The sequence below is a fragment of the Danio rerio genome, chromosome 14 (assembly GCF_049306965.1).
Source record: "Danio rerio strain Tuebingen ecotype United States chromosome 14, GRCz12tu, whole genome shotgun sequence".
Lineage (NCBI taxonomy): Eukaryota > Metazoa > Chordata > Actinopteri > Cypriniformes > Danionidae > Danio > Danio rerio.
Window position 1 is genome coordinate 27858037 of NC_133189.1, and position 24464 is coordinate 27882500.

General features: G+C 36.5%; 1 protein-coding gene across 5 annotated transcripts in view; it reads left to right on the forward strand.

Annotated features, from left to right (window-relative positions):
- The window catches only part of wu:fb13g09, a 79237-nt gene that overhangs the window by 53242 nt on the left and 1531 nt on the right, over window positions 1-24464 (forward strand). For 4 of the 5 annotated variants that reach the window (XM_073921823.1, XM_073921824.1, XM_073921822.1 and 1 more), the window contains 10 exons: window positions 5111-5240; window positions 5364-5517; window positions 8626-8754; window positions 11074-11260; window positions 11391-11480; window positions 11836-12028; window positions 12146-12305; window positions 13928-14006; window positions 14097-14210; window positions 20622-20786. In XM_073921823.1, the coding sequence (XP_073777924.1) occupies window positions 5111-5240; window positions 5364-5517; window positions 8626-8754; window positions 11074-11260; window positions 11391-11480; window positions 11836-12028; window positions 12146-12305; window positions 13928-14006; window positions 14097-14210; window positions 20622-20786 (1401 nt within the window). Of the gene's footprint in view, window positions 1-77; window positions 1340-5110; window positions 5241-5363; window positions 5518-8625; window positions 8755-11073; window positions 11261-11390; window positions 11481-11835; window positions 12029-12145; window positions 12306-13927; window positions 14007-14096; window positions 14211-20621; window positions 20787-24464 lie in introns of those variants that run through there. The other variant, XR_012389734.1, reaches the window with a different exon arrangement.

The following is a 24464-nucleotide window of genomic DNA, read 5'->3' on the forward strand; positions in this document are numbered from 1 at the left end:
TTCTAGAAACATCTGTGCAGGTGTGTTGAGACAAGTTGGAGCTAAACTCTGCCATACAGCGGCTCTCAAGAACTGAGTTTGGAAACGCCCACTGCACATAGTTTTTGAACCTGTTTTTTTTTTTTTTTTTTTTTGTGAATTAATTGCTTTTTTACATTTGGAAGATAAAAGTTCATTTAAATATTAAAACATATACACATTTTAACTTGTTTATATTTTAAAAAGGCAAGGGCCCCATACCTGGAATTGCGTAGGGCCCCCAAATCACTATGTCCACCCCTCATGACAGGCCATGTTCATGGCACAGTACACTTTCTGTAGTTTCAGTTTAATTTAATGCTAAATTCTTGCTCTGCAGTCTGGCTCATCTGTATGTTTTCTTATTCTTCTTCCTGAATGGGAATCAATGGCAACCCAAGCAAACAGAAATATGATAAAATTTTGGCACATTAATAGGGATGTCCTCATGTCTATTGAACTATTTTAGAGAAAGTTCTATAGCGCCACCACTAGGTCAAACCATCATTTCTCAAACATTAAAAAATTTGTAGTTCTTTGACAAAAAAAAAAAAAATCTTAGTTCAACTGATTGCTTTTCTCATGCTGATCACATCCAATTTCCTCTTCACTCATATACCATTCATCACTGCCTGAATCTACCTGAGTGTACCAGGTTCATTTGTCAAGCAGGGATCTCAATTAATGACTTTTTCCCCACAGCGCAATAGTCTGAGAAACCAATGTGTTATTGACAGGCCACTTTCACAGTGTACTTTCCAAACTTTCAGTTTCAATTCTTCTTTTCCCAAATGGCAGTCAATGGCAAGCCATAGAAGCAAACAGAGGAAAATGATGACATTTGACACTCTTGGGATGGTCCTCTGTGAAACTTTGAGGTCTCTAGAACTAACTCTATAACACCTGCACTAGTTCAGAAATTCATTTTTTTCTTTGATCTAGAAAAATGAAACTTAGTTGATTTAATTTTCTCTTTGCTCGTATAATGTTTATCATTGCCTGAATATACCAGAGTGTACCAGGTTAATCTGTCATGGGGGCAATGCAATTAATGTCTTTATCCCAACAGCAGTATAGTCCAGGAAACTGATATCGACATGGCAACTTTCACAGTTTACTTTATGTAGTTTCAGTTACATTTCCACACCAATCCCTTGCTCTGCATTCCATCACACCTATATGTTTTCTTCTAATCTTCCTCCTCTTCTTCATCTTCTTCCCTAATGGCAGTCAATAGCACACCATAGAAGCAAACATAGAAAAATTATTAGTATTGGCACACTTATAAGCATGGGTGACATTTGACTTTTAAATCATCTGCACAAAAATTCTATCTTTTTTCGTCCTCCATAAGCAAATTATATAATTCTTTCATTAATTAGTTAATTACTTTTTCATCTGATTGCTATTCTCATGCTCATCGCATCCAATATCATCACTGCCTGAGTATACCAGAATGAAGGTGCACCAAGCTAATTTTGCCGAACGATGATATTTGAACGCACCAAAACAAGTTTGCTCAACAAGATCTTAATATCTCCGCAGTAGATACTAGACATGTCTAATTGGCTTAAAGTATGTATGTTTCAGACACTGTGGTCAAAAGATACTGCTTAGTGAACCTTCAATCTGTCAAGAGGGCATTGCAATTAATGAATTTTCCCTACAGAGGTATAGTCTTCTAATTTGATTTGTTGCTGGGAAGCCAGATTCATAGCACAATGCAGTTTCAGTTTGATTTCCACACCAAATCCTTGCTCCACAGTCCATGACATTGCCAAGTGTCTGCTTTTTTCTCTCTTTCTCATCCAGTTTTTTCCCGCTCTTTAATTGAAATTGCCTCCAGGCTAAATCCATTTATCTGTCCAGTGTCTTGACTTTCAGCTGGAGGGGTTGTGTATGTGTGTCCCCTCAGGACCCTTTGCCCCCTTCTCCATTAAGGAGACCCGACAGCACATTAGAGAGGTTATGTGTCTGTGTAATTGTGTGCCACTTGTATTCGCTAATTCCTCCATGATGGCTAATCTCTTTTTACCCAGAGGTAAGATTGCAAATTTGGGAACTTTACATATTCTATTAATGGAATGAATGTGTCCCTGTGTGCCAGAAACCATCAAATCCTAATAGCAACACATTCTCCTGGGCACGACATGAGGAGTTTTGTTGTGAAGTCATGTCTGGCATGTTCTCGGTGGGTTGACATGTGTTTGAGAATATGTGGACTTATGTAATCATGTTTTTGTATGTGCTGCTGTGCTACGTCCTGACATTCATGCCTCATAAGTGCTGGGGGAGACATAATGTCCATGCTGGATACAATCTGTACACTAGGCCAAAATAGATTGCTTTCATTGTAATTAACAAAGCTGTCTGAGATGAGATGTGGCCTTTGCGTCAACAGCGTTACAGCTGACGATGCTTGTTTTCTGTTTCTGATGCGCTGTACAGTAATTTTAAGCACATTATTTCCCATTTAAGACTCGAAATGACAGAACTGTTTTGTTCAGCAATGACTTCCATTAGGGCTGCTCAATTGTGGGAAAAATCATAATCATGATTATTTTGTTCATAATTGTAATCACGATTATACAAAACAATATACAGTTGAAGTCAAAATTATTTGCCCCCTTGTGAATTTTTTTCTTTTTTATAAATGTTTCCTAAATTATGTTTAACAGATTCAGGAATTTTTCGTAGTTTTTTTTTTCTGATATTTTTTCTTCTGGAGAAAGTATTTGTTTTTACTTCAGCTAGAATAAAAGCAGATTTAAGGATTTTAAAAACCTATTTTAAGGTCAATATTATTAATATTGCAGTATTTTTGATTGTCTGCAGAAGAAGCTACTGTTATACAATGACTTGCCCAATTACCCTAATTAAGAATTTAAATAGCATTTTAAGCTGAATACTTGTATCTTGAATAATATCCAATCAAATATTATGTATTGTCATCATAGCAAAGATAAAAGAAATCAGTTATTAGAAATTTTTGTTTCTTAGTTTCTATTAGTTATTAAATATAGTATGTTTAGAAATAGGTTTGAAAAAAATCTTCTTTGCGCTAAACACTTCAACTGCATAAATACAGTTATTTTCCTCCCCGTAAATAAATAAAGGGAAATAAATACAATAGAATAAAAATATGAAACAAACTGATTTAAGCATCTTCACTGTAAGAAAAACACTTTAATTATAGATACAAAAGTCTTTCAGACAAAAGCAGTGAGTGATTTTGTCCTTTTGTTGTAGCAGGAAAATTGCGTACTGTCACTTTAAGAGCAGTGCGGATCTAATTTATGCTTACTCTTTTACATGTCTTTTGATTCTCGACTCATTTGTTTATTACATAAAGGAGGGTTAATATGAATAATCACTAAACAGCGTTTTTATACATATTTGCATGTATTTGAACATTAAAGCGCTCACATTAGAATAACTTTAGATGTGTGCTTTGCTTGTCCCTGAGGCTGAGTGCATACAGCATGCAATTTTTCCCGTGCTTTTAAAAACATGGTTTGAATGTGGCAACATGGTGGTGCAGTGGGTAGCATGATCGCTTCACAGCAAGCAGGTCACTGGTTCAAGCCTCAGCTAAGTCAGTTGGCCTTTCTGTGTGGAGTTTGCCTGTTCTTGCCGTGTTTGTGTGGGTTTCCTCTGTGCTTCGGTTTCCCCCACAGTCCAAAGACATGTGCTAGGTGAATTGGGTAAGTTAAATTGTCCATAGTACGTGTGTGACTGAGTGTGTATGGATGTTTCCCAGTGATGGGTTGCAGCTGGCATCCGCTGCGTAAAACATATGCCGGATAAGTTAGCGGTTCATTCCGCTGTGGTAACCCCAGATTAATAAAGGGACTAAGCCTAAAAGAAAATTAATAAATGAATGATTCAGATGGACATTAATGAATGATTACAGTACATGCTTTTAGTCATTTTCACGTGAAACTTGAGTTTTGCAGAGCAAAAAAATGTGTACAACTGGAAAGGGGGCGGTATATGATGCAATAATCGTTTTACCTCGAATAATGATTTTCATAATTGTTAGAAGCCAAAGTCAAACTCGAAAATGAATTTTCGATTAATTGCACAGCCCCTACTTCCATTTATGTATTTGTATATTTCTCATGTGATAATATACAATGTAAATAAATATAAAATAAAATATAATAAATAAAAAAAATAAATAAATATACATTGAGGTCAGTAAGATTTTGACTAAAATGACTATGTTATGCTCAGCAAGGCTAAATTTATTTGATCATAAATAGTAAATACAGGAATTAGTTTTAATAATATATGATACATTTTACAAGCAGGCGAATCCAGAAGACTACGTGTGCTGTCTTTATAGCCCATTTGATTAGTCCTGAACAGCTTCAGCTGTGTGTGTTTGCAATCAAAGGTGAACCGGAACAGGTGTGAGAGTACAAGTATGATGAAATCTGTTGTTCATTTAGTGGAAGATTTGATGTTCTCCAGCAATTTGCATGAGCTAGATCGCTGGTGATTGTGAAAACTATATTATGTAAATGCGGCCTTAAATTAAAAAACCTTATATATAATAAAAAATTACTAAAACTTTGGCCCCTTGATGGATGAGGCCCTCAGAAGAATGCTAACCATGACCATGATGTACAGGTTTAACATATGCATTTAAGCTTTCTCCCATACTAAAGTAGGACATACACTGCATAAAGTCAGCTTTTCCACCAGTGTACTTTGTGAGTATATATATATATATTAACACAGTAGAAAGCTGACCTACTTTACTCGGTCCAAAGTTTTAACCAGAGCAGATTGATCTGTGCTGAAGTGTCAAGCTGCATTGGTCACTTCCAGTCCCAATGTATCCAATGTCCCAGCCGGCCCTCACAGATCTTGGGCAAAAGCATTCCTGTCTGATTGCCAAGATTTTTACCTCATTATAATCTCACTGTTATGACTGTTTAAATGTTTGTTTACATCCCTGTCCTGTTTATTAGCATTATAGACCTTTTTATAGGTTTTTAAATCACTGGCTCATTTCTTGGTGTTTTTGTCGCGTCTGTGCGCATGCATCATTAACACTGTTGTTTGTATGTTGTTGTCGTTGCAGTGCACAGTACGGGCAGCCTCGGTTCTGCATGATAAACTATTTAAAACTCTACTTCTGAGCCCCATGCGCTTTTTCGACACAACACCCCTGGGACGCATCCTCAACCGATTCTCCAAGGACATGGATGAGGGTGAGCAACCTCTCTCTCTCTTTCTCTATCGCAGTTCACAAATCCTTTCAAATGCAGGATGACGGGGGCGTCTCAAAGCAGTTTTGATGTCTGTTTGATTCTGTGTTCTTCCTCTTTGCGCAGTTGACGTGCGTCTGGCGATGCAGGCTGAAATGCTGCTCCAGAATGTGACACTAGTGCTGTTCTGTCTGGGAGTGGTGGGCGCCGTGTTTCCCTGGTTCCTGTTCTCCATCATACCTTTAGGGGCTTTCCTCTTCATCGTCAACCGAATCTCCAGGTTTGCTCTGTCAGATTTATCAAGGGTTGAGATGGGGCAATGCAAAACATGGAAACAAAAATATAGGTCAGGCTGATCAATGAATAAAAACGCGTTCCAAATCTGCCAAAAGCCCTATAAAGATAGAACTAAATAAAGACTACTATGTGTGTATGTGTGTGATTGATAGCTTTATTTTCACATATCCAATAAAATTATTACTTTTAAATTAATCCATTAATAATCTGCATTAACTCGATGGATGGATTGGCTGTCAGACAGACAGACAGAAAGATAGATTAAATAATAATGTAATATTATAAAATATATTATAATATAGAGAGTGGCATGGTGGCTCAGTGGTTAGCACTGTCACCTTACAGCTAGAAGGTCGCTGGTTTGAGTCCCAGCTGGGCAAGTGGGCATTTCTGTGTGTAGTTTGTATTTTCTCCCTGTGTTTGTGTGCATTTACTCCAGGTGCTCTAGGATGCGTTTCCAAAAACCCTCATTAACCAACTAAAGTCGCAAGTTGAGTCGCTACAAACATAGTTTGTTGATTTGGTGTTTCCCAAATCCATCGTTCCAACGAACAATCACAAACTGTGTTGCAAACTTCTATGCTTGTAACTACACCTCTGGAGCTGTAGTTAGAAACATAGCTCCTGGCTGTGTTTTATTCTTAGCCCCCTATGCCCTGTTCGTTTAGAACATTCTAACATTTAAACTTGGAATGATTTTTTTTTTAAATAAAGCATTAAGGTCATCTCTCCTAGGTGTAATTTTCTTTCAAAGTATTTTTACATTCAGTTTTAGCGATCTTCATGTTTTTATTGTGCTACCTTCGCAGTGCACTTTGAAAACATTGATGTCGTTTGGAACACATATTGTCGTGGCTCATGGCGAAAGCTATTGGTGACCTATTATTTAAAAGGCGGAATTTAAGTTACATCTCCAAAAGCGGCACCCCTGGTTTTTCACACAGTTTAAAGACATGCGCTATAGGTGAATTCATTAATTCTTTTTCTTTTTGACTTTTTTAACCTTTATTAAAAAGGGGTTGCCACAGCAGAATGAATCGCCAACTTATGTTTTACACAGCAGATGACCTTCCAGCTGCAACCCATCACTGGGAAACATCTATACACCACACTCATTCACACACATACACTATAGACAATTTAGCTTACCCAATTCACCTGCCTGTCTTTGGACTTGTGGGGGAAACCAGAGGAAACCCACGTCAACATAATGAGAACATGCAAACTCTACAAAGAAATGCCAACTTACCCAGTCAAGGCTCGAACCAGTGACCTTCTTGCTGTGAGGCGATTGTGCTACCCACTGTGCCATCGCGTCTCCCTATAAGTGAATTGGTTGAACTAAATTGGCCGTAGTGTATGAGTGTGTGTGTGTGGATGTTTCCCAGTACTGGCTTGCGCCTGGAAGGGCATCTGTTGCGTAAAACATATGCTGGTTCATTCCGCTGTGGCGACCCCTGGTTAATAAGGGACTAAGTCAAAGGAAAATAAATGAATAAATATTGTAATATAATACTGGGAAATAAATGTTTTATTTAAGCAAGGATCTGTTACATAATTTTTTTAAGTATGTAACAAACATTGTTAAAGTGAGTTTTTTTTTTTACTTCGTAGTCATGAATCAAATATGTTTATTTATATTATTATTTTTTTACATTTAACTGTAATCAATTATGAGGAGTGAGAAAGTTTTGATCTAAAGTTTTTTTTTATCTTGAATAATAATGTTAATAATAATTATCTTAGTACTGGGTTGTAGCTGGAAGGACAGCCGCCATGTAAAACATCTGCTGGAATAGTTGGCAGTTTATTCCGCTGTGGCGACCCCTGATGAATAAAGGGACTAAACCGAAAGAAAATGAATGAACAAATAAATAAAAGATAATATAAATATATATTTGACCACCCCTTTAATGGTTCATACCATAGTAAATGCATAATTGTGTCAATAATTCTATGCGAGAGAAAACATATTAACGATCCAAAAACAGCAGATCAGAGCACCGATAGACATTGTAGGTTTTCACTAGACACTTTTCTCATAAAATGAGTGTTTGTATCAACATATATCTTAGAAGTAAAGTCAAATTAGATATAGTTTGACCTACAGTAACCTTTTAAATAACGAATCAGAGGGTTCTGTTTGCCAAAATAGACTAAACATTATTCAAAACACAAAAAAAGTAAATGTTATTTATAAATGAGATAATTTAAAGACATAAATTTGATTCATCGAACCATGTATTACACAAACATTACCGAACATTATATATATACAGTGCTCAGCATAACTGAATACACCACATTTTAAAAATTAATATTATCCATTTCTCAGTGAATATACGGAATGTATTTTGGTGTATTTAAACAAAACATATTTATTAAACAGATATATTTATTAAAATAATATTTTAGTCACCAAACAGATTTAAAAATTGAAAGATAATACAATAAAATTCAAGCAAAATATTGCAAAATTTCAACAAATTTGTTTTATTTGTTTTGCTTCTTTTGATTTTTCCCCTTTTTAAAATTGGGTGTATTAGTTTTTGGCTCCAGATGTGGCTTCAGTACTGACTAATCTAATGTATAGGCAAAAATATAATATTGTATAGCTTCTTATTAGAAATATGAATTTAAAAGAGAGATTTGTGAGGGGTGAGTATATATTCTGAGCACAGTATATATATAAATGCGTCTGGTTTTTCATCAGCGTTGTCCTGCCTCTGCCTCATGCTACATGTTGACTCTGCTGTCCTGTCTGCGCTAGTGCTGACGTGTGACAGGCTTCATAAAGCCCCATATAAATCAGTTCAGAAGGCAGAAATGACTGCAGCTCAGGCAGGAAGATCCCCTCAGTCTCACCATTATTGTCCCCTGTGGGCCTCCATCTCATAAGCCACTAACCTGTCACATCACAGGCAGCTCTGTGAGCCACACAGATAAGCAGATGAGATGAGCCAGAGCTTTGATCAAAACTCAGCCGTATATCGCTGCTCACATTCTATCACTGGCTGACTTTTTGTCAGGTACTGAAAGAAAATATATATATATATATATAAATATACTGATTGTCCTTTTTTACCCAAAGGGTTCTCATTCGTGAGCTGAAGCGCCTGGAAAATATCAGCCAATCCCCTTTCACCTCTCATATCACTAGCAGTCTGCAAGGACTGTCCACTATCTACGCTTACGGCAGGGGTGCTGACTTCATACACAGGTAATTTTCAGACAACAGAATGCCCTCTATGACTTTGCAGAACTTGCAGAACTGATGAAACTTTGCTCCAAAACATATTCACAAATAAAAGAAAATAGATGTGATAATCAGGACAGATGGGGGAATATTAGTTGTTACCATTTATTTTCAAAAAATGACAATACAAGCACACTTCACAAAGAAGTTTTGTTTTAAAATAAAAAACATACAAATAATAGGATTTAATTAAAGTTGAATTATATTGTAATGCTTTATACTTGCAGTTTTATATCATATGTGATGAGTTATCAGTAGGCCAACACGAAATCTGCACCCACATTTTTTGGCTCATTTTTGAGTCCATTTATTTACTTGTGTAAATGTGTGTACATTTATATTTATTCAGTTTTGAAATTCATTTCAGTAATATTAACTGATATGAAAGTAGTCATTTGATTTTTTTACAATACTGTTTGTAAAGTATTATTTTTAGTAGATACATTATATGATAGACTTGCTTTGTTAAACAAATAAGTGGATCTAGATGGATTTGCAATGTAAACATTAAAGTTAAAAAGCTAGTATTTTTTATTTCATACATTAAGTTTTTAGTTACGATACTTCCAAAATAATTCTGTGTAAATTTGTAAACTTTTTACAAAATTCTCTTCAAAAATAGCAAAAAATGTCTACAGATTCTGTCTGGCCCTAGTTATCAGAGTTATATTGCCTTATATCATCTAATCAATGAGCTGAAGTTTGTACAATTGGCCTTGATTGATTAATCAGATTTGAAAAAAAATAAAAATAACTTTACTTACAGTGACTCAGTGGTTAGCATTGTTGCCTGACAGCAATAAAGTCACTGGTTTGATTCCCAGCTGGGCCATGTTTTCCCTGTGTTGGCATGGGTTTTTCTCCTGGTGCTCCGGTTTTCACCACAGTCCAAAGACATGTGCTATCAAATCAAATCAAGTCACTTTTATTGTCACATCAGCAGCAGCATGTGTACTATGATGAGTGAAAAGCCTTAGGTGCTGGCTCCAGACAGTGCAAAACACAACAACATACTCTCAAAAAACAAAACAATATACATTAAGCAATGTTGACAGTAATACGTAGAAGACAATAGATAGGTGTACACATAGTCTGACTGTTGGTGGAAAATTAGTCTAGGCAATAATGTGTTTAGTAAGGATTGGTGAATTCTATAGGTGAATTAAATAAACTAAAATGGCTGTAGGGCGTCATGGTGGTGCAGTGAGTAGCAAGATTGCATCACAGTAAGAAGGTCGCAGGTTTGAGCCCCAGCTGGGTCAGTTGGCATTTCTGTGTGGAGTTTGCATGTTCTGCCCCTGTTTGCGTGGGTTTCCTCTGAGTGCTCCTGTTTCCACTATAGTCCAAAAAAATACATTATAGGTAAATTGAATAAAGTGGCTGTAGTGTATGTGTGTGAATGCAAGAATGTATAGGTGTTTGCTAATGTTGGGTTGCGGCTTGAACGGCATCCGCTGCGTAAAAGATGCGCTGGATAAGTTGGAGGTTCATTCCACTGTGGTGACCCCTGATTAAAAAAGGGACTTAAGTCGAAACAAAAATGAATAAACTTTACTGTTACTAACTAATTAAGCAACTAACTGTGAAAATGTACAGTGAGGTATGATGAATACCAACAAACACTTCCTTTTAAAGAAATTGGTCAAGAAAAATTTGCCAAAAAAAGAAACAAAAATAATACATTTAAAAATAAATCAAACTGATTTAATTTGATATTTATGCTGTCACAAAAGATTGAAGATGATTGCTAAAAATGATCATAGTTTTCACAAATGTATTAATGTTTCTCAAGCAATAAATCATTCAGTCATTCATTTTCTTTCCGGCTCAGTCCCTTTGTTAATCTGGGGTCGCCACGGTGGAATGAACCACCAACTTTTCCAACAAATGTTTTATGTAGCGGATGCCCTTCCAGCTGTAACCCAACTCTGGGAAACATCCATACACACTCAATCACACACATACACTATGACCAGTTTTAGCTTACCCAGTACACCTGTACCACATGTCTTTGGATTGTGGGGGAAACCAGAGGAAACGCACGCAAACACGAGAAGAAAATGCAAACTCCACACAGAAATTCGAACTGACCCAGCCGAGGCTCAAACCAGCGACCTTCTTGCTGTGAGGCTAGAGCGCTACCCACTGTGCCACCACTTCGCCTGGAGCATGTAATCAGGCTATTCGAATGATTTCTGTGACACTAAACACTGGAGATGTAATCTGTACTGCAAGATTCATAGTATGTTTTTGAGGGTCTAAATATCTGTAATATTCCACCAGGTATCAAGCCCTGCTTGACACAAACCAAGCGTGCCAATTTCTGTTCAGCTGTGCTATGCGATGGCTGGCTGTGCGTCTGGACCTCATCAGTATTTCCCTCATCACCACAGTAGCCCTTCTCATCGTCTTAATGCATGGCCATATTTCTCCTGCCTACGCCGGCCTGGCCCTCTCCTACGCCGTACAGGTGCGCTGCTCTCCATCTGACTCGGCCTCGTGTTGTACAAGAAGCTTACAGTGCCATGATTCATTTGTATTGCTCACTGTTGCTCATAGTTATTATTCACTGCCCATTTTCTCTTCTTTCCCATATCCAGCTGACCGGCCTGTTTCAGTTCACCGTGAGGCTCCTTTCTGAAACCGAAGCCCGATTTACATCAGTGGAGCGGATCAATCATTACATAAAGGTGACACATGTGTGCTGGCTGTCAATGGAAAATAGAAAGGGACAGACTATTTGTTATTCAATTGGCACAGCGCACAAAGGACATTGGCGTTTTAAAATGAAAGGCCGTCGAGCCCAACAGTCGCCACGCTGCATAGTGAGGCAGCTACATCTTGCTCAGCAGGGATCATGGGACATGTTTATTACAAGCCAGAACATCATAGCATGTGACTCCACTCGTTTCACGAGGCACTTATCAAAGCACAACAGTACAGCTGTCTTCATGGAGAGCATTTTACTGTGATTAATGAAGCCAGTAATGGTCTTGCTGAGCTGTGAAGTACACCGTATAATCGTTATGCCATGTGTTTATGCAGAACCTGGAAAGCGAAGGTCCTCGACAGATCACTGGATGCCCCGCTTCCTCGTCCAGCTGGCCAGCAGAAGGACAAATCACCTTCCAGGATGTAGAGATGCGATATCGGGATGGTCTTCCACTGGTTTTGAAGAACCTCTGTTTTAGCATTCTTCCAGAAGAGACCATAGGGATCGTTGGGAGAACGGGCTCAGGTATACTTGTCTGCTTGACTGTTTCATTCTATCTGATGTTGCCTGTCTTTGTCTGTACTGTGAGTCGTATTACTGGTGGAGGAAATCAGTTGTGACACAGGTTGGTTCTTTCTTCAGGGAAATCTTCACTGGGCGTCGCACTCTTCAGACTAGCGGAGCTTAGCCGTGGATCAATCATCATCGATGGTGTCAACATTGCTCACATTGGTCTTGAGGACTTGAGGAGCAAGCTGTCAGTCATCCCCCAAGAGCCCGTTCTTTTCATCGGTACTGTCAGGTACGCTCCACGTCACTTTACCAAGACTAGCCATGTGCTAACAGCTGGAGTCACTTCTGTAGTATGATATACAGTACCTCAGTAGAAAATAGGGGGAATGGAGGAAAAATGGAGGACTGGAGTACATTTTATTCATTTGGAATTGATTGGATTAAAAAAAGAGGCCATGAGGTACCAGAATATAGGTCTTATTTCATCAACATTTGTTTTTTCCTTTAAAACTCTACATCACAATCATGGGAGTGTTTAGAAAATTGAAGGACACTGTTAAATAAACTAATCACACAATAAAATACACACCTGTCGTCTGTTTCCATTGGTCCAGACCAAAGTTCAAAATTTTACTTTGTTGCATTTTCCTGCTGTTCTGGTTCAGTTTCACACCAGACCGACTGAACCAGTTGGAACGAACCAAATTGCAATCACATGACAACATCCACATCAGTCATTGGCTTCATGAATTTTCTGAAATGCATTTTGATTGGTCAGAATTAACACATGGGCAACTCACATTCTCACATGTGGAAATAAACAAAGAGTGATGAAAAAAATCAGCAGGCAGTTTGGAGCAACGGTATAAAAAGATACGGGAAAAAAGTGTAAAATTATTTGAAAGACCCGGCGCCATCATTAGCAGCAGGCTAGTACAGAAATTCCATTAAAAATACTGGGGTAAAATTAATTTCCATATTTTAAAGACATTGTGCGAAAAAATATTTAATGCTGTGCTTCTTGTTTGGTCTGATACCCACTTTATATCATATCTCAGCCAGGCAGTGAAGATTGCTGTTTTTTTTTTAAGGAAATCAGATCTTAAACACAGCAATTTTGTTTGGGGTGACAATTCACCAGAAGCCATTGAACTAGCTGACTGAATTTAAAAGTTTAAACAAAAGACACAAAAGTTGTCCACTTGGCATTGGACTGAAATGCTTCTTAAAACCAAGTGTAAATTGGGGCCAAGACAGATTTGTCCACTGAAGGCAGTTCTGTTTAATTAAAAAAAAAAGAAAATACAAAAAGAATCTGTATTTTGCTCACATAATGAAGTGTCTTGTCCACAGATATTACTCTTTGCACCACAGGATTTACTGCGATGCAACCCAGCAAGCATTTGTGTGTGTGTTTATTAGATGTCTAATAGATGCCTGAACACAGATGTATTGGTTGAAACTGAAAATGGGCTAACATCTAAAATAAGTCTGAAAATATTCCAAGAATAGCCTTGTCACTAAATAGAAAGATTGGACAGACCACACATATGTTGTTATTCATATGTCAGTCCATTCTTGGACTATTTTTAGATGTCTATTAGATTTTTACTGACAACCTGTAAATTTTGTTTTAGCCTTCTTTTGTCTCATTTTAGCCAAAACGTCAATGTTTAAATGCCTACTGTAACTATAAGAGGCCAATAAACAACAACAACAAAAAAATCTGTTGACTTCAGATCACCCGTAATAGTCAAAGTTATTGTGGTTCCTCCTAATTTCAAAATGTGAACTCTTACTTGAAAGGGTGTCAAACGTCATACTGGGTACTCGTAGTTTAGAACAAAGTACAAAAGCAATGCAGCATTAGTAGACTTGCAGCATAAACTTTCTTGCTTATCTTCTCAAAAGATCAAATCTGGATCCCTGGGATCAATATACAGACGCACAGATCTGGGAAGCACTGGAAAAAACACATATAAAAGACATGGTGAGTGAAAGAAAGAGATTATGGAAGGATTTTCAAAAAGACAAATGGCTTTGCTGTTGATTGAGGTGTTGTGTGATGATTTGATTTCAGGTAAGCCAGTTACCTAATTCACTGCATTCAGAAGTGACGGATAATGGAGAGAACTTCTCAGTGGGAGAAAGACAACTGCTCTGTGTGGCCAGAGCTCTTCTCAGACACAGCAAGGTACCGTAACTATTCACACCAGAAACACTCTTGAGCCCCTTCTCACCTCACTTTATCCAAGTAACAACATACTCTTCATGCTAAATAAACATCTTACAATCCTGAAATTGGTTTTTATTACTAGGAAGTACACAATTAAAGAAAAATAATGAGCCCTCCTGTGTTTAATGGATAGATTGTTTCAACACATATTTTAAACGTTATAGTTTTAAATAATTGAACTAATTTCTAATACCTAAATTCCTTTCTTTATAATACATAAATTCTTTGCCATGATGACAGTACAAAATATTTTTGCAGTACTTTACAAGATATTATGATATGCTGTAAGTATTTACTTTACATGTAATAAGTATTCAGCTTAAGGTGCAATTTAAAGGCTTAACTATGATATTTTGGTAAGTTGGGTCAATTAGGCAAGTCATTGGAAAACAGTGTTTTGATCTGTAGCCAATCAAAGAGGGTCTAACAGGAGTGAATAAATGTTCATAATTTAAAGACATGTGGGACAATGGTATTTAGTGCAATGCATCTTGTATATGCTGAGATGTTAAATCCTATATTAATCAGGCATTGAACATTGTTGATTTCTAAATAAAACCACACCAATACAGTTCAAGGAAAGTGCTTGACCCAGGTTACCGCAAATTAAAAGTCCTTCAGCATACCTCTGCATATACCCCATTAGGCAGGTCATTGGACAACAGTGTTTTGATCTGTAGCCAATCGAAAAGGGCATAATAATATTGACCAATTCTTTAATACAGTAGTCAACATTTGATGAGGATCAAAAACTTTCATCAAAGTTGCTTCAGAAAATCATTATGATAAATAAATCTGAGTGTTGTTTTCATGAACGCTAAATAAAGTGATCATGTTGTTGTGCTTTTTTGTATCCGATAAATTCAAATTATATTTGATCTTTTGATTCAGACACAATGAACAGTTAGAGTTTTCTATTTTTTTAATATATGTAAATGTACTGTAGGTTTTAGCACTAGCTGCTCCTAAAATGTCTCTATTTCACCAGCAAGTAAAGATTAGTTCCGCACTGGCAACATTTATCAAGCTGTAAAAATGCACCACTCCCTAAAAAAAAACAAAAGACGAGTCATCTTGTTCTGTGTGTTAAATATTTCACCAGTCCTCTGTCACTGCATGTGCATGACATTTCATTTTTCTATAATAGGATTTTAAATGTTTTATTTATTCTCTTTCAATGAATGACTGAAATTTGGATTATTTGGATCAATAGATGCTGATATACATGAAAGCTTTTCAGCCCAAATGAGCCGTTGAAGAAGGCTTAAGGTCTTCCTTTATTGCTTTATTTTGCTCTTTTTTTCTCTTTATCACAACTGTACAATTGCTAGACAGGAAGTGAAGTTGGAAAGAGAGAGAGAGAGGCTGGTGGGGGTATTGTCAAGGCTCGAACTCAGAATGCCCAAAGCACAGTGGCACATCACCAACGGCTCAAATATTATTCAACTTATTTAAAAATGAACCCATATTTAGTGTCACATTCTTTTTGATTTTCTTGTGTGGTGGCCAGTGTTACTTCAAAAAAAAGTAGTTAATTACTTATTATATCATTTCAATTATATTTAAATCGAGTTTTTAACTACCATGTCAGAAATGTAACTTGATTTAATACTGCTTAAAATCCCTATAAAGCTTATAATAGAATTGAAAAAAAATAAATTAAGTCACACATTACCTTTAGCCTTACAGCAAGAAGGTCGCTGGGTCGCTGGTTCGAACCTCGGCTCGGTTGCCGTTTCTGTGTGGAGTTTGCACATTCTCCCTGCGTGTGTGTGTGTGTGTGTGTGTGTGTGTGTGTGTGTGTGTGTGTGTGTGTGTGTGTGTGTGTGTGTGCATGCGCGTGCATGCGTGCGTGTGTTTCCCAGAAATGAGATGTGGCTGGAAGGACATCCGCTACGTAATAACGTGCTGGATAAGTTGGCGGTTCATTTCGCTGTGGTGACCCCAGATTAATAAAGGGACTAAGCCGACAAGAGAATGAATGAATGAATTACCTTTTAGTTTTTATTTTTATTAAACACTTAAAATATGTTAAACATCTTATGTGTCGAAACATTTAAAATTAATGACAGCGTACTTCATACATACCATATATTGACATAAGTTTCTTACTCATTTCATTGTTGCCTTCTGCAATTGTCATTGAACAAATTAAACATTTTCATAACATTTATCATTTAACAAACTGAGTTATGCAAAGTATCTGAATAAAAATTACTGTAATTCTCTGAATTTATACCTCATATTTTTCAACAAGAAGGTCACTGGTTCGAGTCCTGACTGATTCAGTTGGCATTTCGGTGTGGAGTTTGCATGTTCTCCCTGTGTTTGTGTGGGTTTCCTCCGGGTGCTCCGGTTTCCCCCCACAGTACAAAGATATGCACTATAGGTGAATTGGATAAACTAAATTGGCCGTAGTTGATGAGTGTGTGTGTGTGTGTGTGTGTGTGTGTGTGTGTGTGTGTGTGTGTGTGTGTGTGTGTGTGTGTGTGTGTGTGTGTGTGTGGGAATGAGTGTATGGGTGTTTCCCAGTACTAGGTTGCAGCTGAAAGGATCTCCGCTGTATAAAACATTGAATGGAATAGTTGCTGGTTCATTCTACTGTGGTGACTCCTGATAAATAAGGGACTAAACCAAAGGAAAATTAATAAATGAATGAATGAATGAATAGATTCATTCTGCAAAATATATTTGAATAAAAAAGATACAATTACCCTGTTTCTCTTAAGTGATTTGTACAGAACTGTTGAATTTAATTACAGTATTTAGGTAAGAGAGAGTAATCACTTAACTTTTTCAGTGGAAAAGTGATTTAATTACAGTAATTCATTTGTAATTAAACTTATTAAACCCAACCCTGATTACTGAAGTAAAGTTTAGACCTGCTTTAGACAGCCATACGCTCAGTCAGAGCTGTTTACAGTAAGATCAACTGCATTTAACTGTTTGTTTGTTTTTTATGTAAATATGCAAAAGCATGACTGTCTCACTGCATCTGGCGCTTCAATACTTTTACATTTGTCAGAGCTGCAGAATGGACTATGCAGTGAACGCAGGGTTACTAATTTTCTGTTTCACATTATAAAGCACAAAAACATTTTGCGTGAGCATCTCCTTATGCCCATCACTCACAAGCTTTAAAAAATATAATCAAATTTGACGGACAGCGAAATAAAAGCTCTTCTCCTCATCCAGGTGGGTGAAGAAAATGAGGCTGCTTATAAAAACAATTCCAGTGATCGACATCACTGTATTTTGCTACTGGTGTGGGAATAGTGTCTTCCTGGTAAAAAGATAGAACGCTGTTTGCTTGTGTGAAAAGCACATTTGTGCATGTAATTCATTTTGCCGAATTTCACTGTGTGTAAGAGCCTGTAGACCTACATTACATATACATAAAATGCAGTGGAAGAAGTCTGTGAGAATGGAAATGGTTTGGTTAGTAACATTTGTTCTGCAGCAGAGGTTTGCTCCAACATCTGATTAATCAACAACAAAGTCATTTTTGGGTGAACTATTGAACTGTTTCCGACTTCACATGAAGTATAGGATGTAAGAATGTTACATAAAAGCTGTTATAAAGGATTGATGTTGTTGTTGTTGTTATAAAGAGTGTATGCTTTTCCTTTCCTTAAAGTTGTGCTGTCAGTTGAATACAAATCAGTGGCTTATTATCTAATTTCGATGTTGCTTTATTCATTTATACCTATATTTACAGTGTTTAAGGTAGTTTTGTAAAAGATTTTCAAGGATGTTGGTGTTGGTGACAGAAGTGACAGGAATATAATCAGCAACGTGAGCTAGCATTTGCTTCTGCCTTTTTAAAATTGATAAAGCTGTTTATTTTGCTGCAATAACTACATTTGATTATGTGGTTAGTCTCAGTATATTGCTTGCATTTGTTATTGTTTTCCCCCTGCAGCTGAGAAGCAATTGTAGTAAATGTCAACTGTTTTAAAATGGCGAAACATTGCCACCACATGGCAGACGGTGAATGTTCAACCTTTTTTTTCACTCATAATGTAAATCTGTGAAGGTTTTCTACAGCAGGGGTTCCCAAACTTTTCAGCCCGCGACCCCCAAAATAACAATGCCAGTGACTCGCGACCCCCAATATCCTCTGAGGTGGTTATAAATACAAAACCTTGCATGCAATGACGCTGACACACCAATTAAATTTGTGTCAGTGCTTAAAATGTGCCAGAAAGTATAACCTGATGTTATAAAATCAAAATGCATCTGACGCTATTGCTGCCTTTAATATAATGTAATTACCCCAGGGGTCGCAATCCAATAGAACTAGTAACTATAAGCTACTATAGTAACTATATAGTATATAGTAACTATAAACGACTATTTTTATTTTCAGTTTAGTTATGGATAAAATAAGTTAATTCTTATGGTTTAAAAAAAATAGATTTTTGGAAATCACCTGGCGAGCCCCCTTCATTGCCCCGCGACCCCTCGGGGGGTCCCGACCCCCACTTTGAGAACCACTGTTCTACAGTATGTGCAATAATACCAGAAAGGGGCATGCTGTAATATCACCGTTTACATGGAGCAAACTCCTCACTATGGTAAATAATTCCTCTTAAAGGAAAAAGTTACACTGCTCTCACTGCTTTAGCTTTGTTTTCAAACATTAGAGTAATCTATAGTCAGTTCTAGTTTATGTAAATTTAAAGTATCTGTCACTTTACAGCAAGAAGGTTGCTGGTTTGAGTCACGACTGGGTTAGTTCTCTGGGGCATTTCTGTGTGGAGTTTGCATGTTCTCCCCCACAGTCCAAAGACATGGGCTATAGGTGAACTAAATAAACTAAACTGTCCATAGTGCATGAGTGTGTATGTAAATGAAAGTGTTTCCCACTACTGGTTTGCAGCTGGAAAGGCCGAAATATGCCGGAATAGTTGGCAGTTCATTCAGCTGTGGCGAAAGAAATTGAATTAATGAGATTTAAAATAATGTAAAAGGATTACACTTGATCTAGGAATTAAATGTTCTTTATTGATTCGACTACTTTTTAACTAATTCAATTTTGGGTTTTAAGTGTTGTTGTTTTATTTTTGTTTTTTTGTGTAAGATTTGTGTAACTTCACATCTAAATCTTTATTCTTTAGTGGAAAGAGTTGTTGATGGGATGGATTAATAAATATCTCATTTTTAATAGCTTTTAGTTTTTGGTTGTTGTTAATGGCGTGTTTTTATTTTTATTTATTTTTTTATTTTTATGCTTGTGTTGTCTTTGAATTCAATGTAAGAAAAACCTAACTGCAAAGCTACCTTAAAAACTATGGGCAAGTCCACATACCAAATGTTGATTTGATTTAGTTAGTATACGTTAATTGATAACTAAAATGTATTTATGCATTATTTTTTAAAGCATCCTCATTTAACAGCATTTACACAAGTGCCTAAATTTCTCAACTGTACTGTAGCTTTGCAGGTAGGTACTTAATTCAATTCAATTAAATTCAGCTTTATTTGTATAGCGCTTTTACAATGTAGATGGTGTCAAAGCAGCTTCACATAAATGGTCATAGAACTGGATCAGGGTAGTTCAGTTTTTAGTGTTTAAGTTCAGTTCAGTTCAGTTTAGCTCAGTTCAGTGTGGTTTGAAGTCATTATTGAGATTCCAGACACGGAAGAGCAAATTCATCGATGAGTAGCTTTTCATATCCTTAGTTGCCAAAGTGTTTCTAGATTTAGTTTATCTCAGTGTGTTCAGTTTCTTCATGTCATTTCAGACAGACTGGATGATGATCAGATCAAATCAGATCAGATCTCTGTGTGGCTGTTATCAGACAACTTTTGCAGCTACAATCTCACCGTAGATTACAATTATTGACTTTTTTTTTATATTTAATGTTTAATTTTAATATTTATTAAAATTTAAAAAGCTGAAAAATCACATGTACATCAGTATTGACAACCTTTGCCAACCTTTGCCAGGTACATTCTGTTTCCACTTATTATTCTTGAGATGTTTCAGCAGTGATCAGTGAATTTTTTTCACATGTCATTATGGGATATTGTGTGTAGAATTTTGAGTAAATAAATGAATTTAATCCATTTTGGAATAAGGATGTAACAAAAAAAATATGGAAAAAGTGAAGCACTATTAATACTTTCTGGATGCACTGTACAGCATTATTTGATTAAGTTTCTGTGATTTTTGTCAAAATACACATAAATCTAGTAAAATATGTCTTTTTTATCTTAAAAACCACTGGACTTGCAAGTACAACAAGAAAACTGCATGTGCCCATCATGTCATTTCACAGTTTCTTCAAACTACTGGCCATTAAAGAGATTTAGATTCTGACATTAATGATAACAGACATGTAACCTTGAGATCTTGTCCTTCAGATCCTGCTGTTAGATGAGGCAACAGCTGCTATTGACACAGAGACGGACCGCCTCATACAGGACACTATTCGCAGCTCTTTCAGCGGTTGCACGACTCTAGTGATCGCCCATCGTCTCAACACTGTGCTGGGCTGCAACAGGATCATGGTGCTGGACCAGGGGCAGGTGCGTCTCATACCGTTATAATCATACAGTGACCTAAAGTGAATGTGGACACAATGTATGAGTAGGAATGTCTGATATGTATCCGTTATATTATTAGTTGTTTGTAATCAATAGTTTTCTTAATGGCCATGCGGTGGCGCAGTGAGTAGCACATATGCCTCACAGCATGAAGGTCACTGGTTCAAACCTCGGCTGGGTCAGTTGGCATTTCTCTGTGGAGTTTGCATGTTCTTCCTCCGGGTGCTCTGGTTTCACCCACAAGTCCAAAGACATGCGGTACAGGTGAATTGAGTATGCTAAAATTAACTGTAGCGCATGAGTGTGTATGGATGTATCCCAGTAATGGGTTGCAGCTGGAAGGGCATCTGCTGCATAAAACATATGCTGGATAAATTGGCGATTCATTCCGCTGTGGCGACCGCATATTAGCAAAGGGATTAAGCTGAAAAGAAAATGAATAAATAAATGTTTTCTTAATGTTGTGGAAATTTTAAATTGAGTGAGATTTCACACAGACTTTAAGGATCACAGTTCAGCTTCAAAACTAATTTTTCTACACATTTTTTTAACTTAATTGTTTTAATAAAAAAAAATTTAAGAAAAAATATTTTGTCTTTGTCATGATGACAGTACAAAATATTTTACTAGTTTTGAAGATACAATTTCAGCTTAGTTTGCCATTTATAGGCTTAACTAGGTTGATTAGGCGAGTCATTGGACAGCAGTGGTTTGTTTTGTAACCAATAGAAAAAAAAATATTTGAGAAGTTAATAATATTGACCTCAAATAAAATGATTTGAGTAAGTAATAAACTGCCTTTAATTCAGGCAACTTAAAGAAATAAGATTTTCTTCAGAAAAAAATATCCATTTTAGGAAATATGGTGAACATTTTATTCCTCTGTTAAACATCACTTTGACAATTTGAAATTAGAAAAAATAAGACACATTTCACAGGAGGGGTTTTATTTGCCTTCAAATGTATTTAAAATTAACTTTGGACAGGTAATGTGGGCATAACTGTAAAAAAAAAGTGTAATTTTGTGTGTAAAAAGTGCATTTAGTGTAGTTTTTTTCAACCCAAACTATTATTAGGAATATTTAGAGACAGAGTTTAGAGCAAAAAGATGTGGGTGTTAAAGGTCCCTTGAAATTAAAATAAAGTTTTTTAAATATTAGTATCAGTATTGTTACCCACATAGCAAGATATCTCTGACCCAGCTCTGGCCCACTCAGTCAGCTTTTGCTTGGCCCACATGCTGCAATGAATTATGGTACATGACTGGACCAAGTCTGGCTTCCAGACAAGGGCCAAACATGGATCAAGCCTCTGCCAAGTTGATAACCCAAAACTGGGCCTGAATTGGGCCAGATTAGGTTGGTGTGTTACGACTGCAATGAAATTAATAAACCCATGAATCATTGTGCTTTAGGCATGCTACGGGCATGCTTTTTCTCGAAGCGAAATGATTAGTAGAAGTTTTTTTTCTTTATTTGAAAATAATAAGACAGGCCAAACTTACATGGCCCACATATCAATCTAGGCCAAATACTACATTTTACATCTGGCCCAAGAATTGTGTACCACCTTAGAGACAGGGCCACCTCTGCCAAACCAGGACCATGTTTGGCCCACATGCTTGTGTAGACATTGGATGATAACCGTTGTCAAGTTCTACCGCGGTTTGAAAAAGTCAAGGTTTTAAAATCGTAAAAATTTTCTGCTATACCGTTCCTAACGTATGTGCATGATTTTTTTTTTTGACTTTTTTAAAGGACAAAAGTATCTCTAGCAGAAAAAATATCCAAAGATGCCATTTTAAAACAATCTGTTTTAGAAACTATAAAAGACAGCAGAACTCAATAAGTTAATAATTTAGCCTGACATGTTTACTGTTCCAAAATATTATAAATGTTTCTTAAAATAAAGTATATTGTGTTTAAAAAGGAAAAATGTTTTAGTTTTTTTACCCAGACATGCAAAAAGAATACATTTTAGAGCAGTAATCATAATACCGTGAAACCGTGATATTTTATCCAAGGTTATCATACCATCAGACTCTTATACCGGCCCATGCCTAGCTGTATGCCAATGCCGGCTGAATGCCTGCTGTGTCAGATTTATGCCCAATCTGGGACAGAATTCTTTTCTACCTGGGTAGTTTTTAGGATAACTATTAGCTAGTGTGCTCTAAAACAGTGACAATTCACATTTAGAATATATATATATAGGACTGATATAAAAATGTAAAGCTTGTAGTTTGTCACGATTGCCTAAATGAATCAACAGTTTTATACACTCCACCTCATACTTTAGTCTCTCATCAAATCTTGACCAATCAAAAGCTCACTAGTATCTGACACCGCCTCATTAAAGACACTTCAAATTTGCTTTTCATTTGATGCGCTTAAGCTCAACCTCTCTCACTGGCAAAACTATGGTAAAACAAAATGTTATTGGCTGTTTTTTTTTTAAAGGGGAGGAGCTACACAATGGCCCATCTTCTTTTAATGTTTCGGATAAATTTACGTCAAACATTGAAATGCACATTTCAAAGCACTTCATCAGACCTTTACCAGTCTGCAGAGTGCATTAGTGTCACTTTTCAGCATGCTGGTTCTGGAAGTTTTTTTCTTCCAGAGGGATTTTTTACAGCAGTACAACATATGAGCATTAAACCAACCATGAGGAGAATTATTACAAAGTTTGAGTAAAGCAAAGAAAAACAAAACAAGGCAAAGAACTACAAACTCATTAAGCAATGCAATGACAACAAATGATAGAGAAATTTAAAAGGATTCATTCAAAATTGCTGGATGGATCCATTGAAATCATATATTTCAAGTTCATTGCATACAGATATGTACTGTAAATCATTTTGAGCGAGTGAGTGAGAAAGAGAGAGATTAACTTGATAATGTCATTTAATACTCGTGGATGTAGCACATTGCTTACTATCACACTGTGATTGGTGGAATTGTCTGCACAGCATCATGGGTATTGTAGTTTTTCTCCACTCATAGAGAAACTTAAGGAATAATACATACGAATATATGGATTGAACAAAAGCATATACAATCAGTTAACAGCCTGACAACCAGTCTGTCTTTAAAGGTTTATGAGTTAAAAATCTATTTCTTTGTGCAGTAAATAAATAAATAAATACAGTAGGCTTTAGAAATGTACAATAAAGAAAGAAATTAAAACAAATTCCATGTTCAAAGCGATACTATGAAGCAAAAAAAACATTTAAATAAACAATGCTTTAAATTGTTAAAAAGGTTTAACAGTAATACAGCAATACTGTAAAAACTGAATGAATAAGGAAGCTACAGTAAATAGAAACACAGTCCCTTTAAGGCAAGTCATTTTACTCGGCGGCCATCTTTGAAACACCTTTTAGGCAGTATGCTCGGGCATTCTGTTTGAATGGGAAAACATCAAATTCTTCAAAACTGCTTGCCAAGCTTACGATTGAATTTTATATTAAGAATAACCAATAAAATTAAACAACAACTGTCCCTTTAGTTTCATTTCTGAACATCCAAATCACACAAATTCTGCAGAAACACATCTGGTCTAAGCCCCTCCCTTAGAGTATCGCCAGTCAATAGCAATTGGTGATTGGTTCCTGAACTAGAAGGCGGGCTTTTTTCACCATATAGCGATCTATGATTG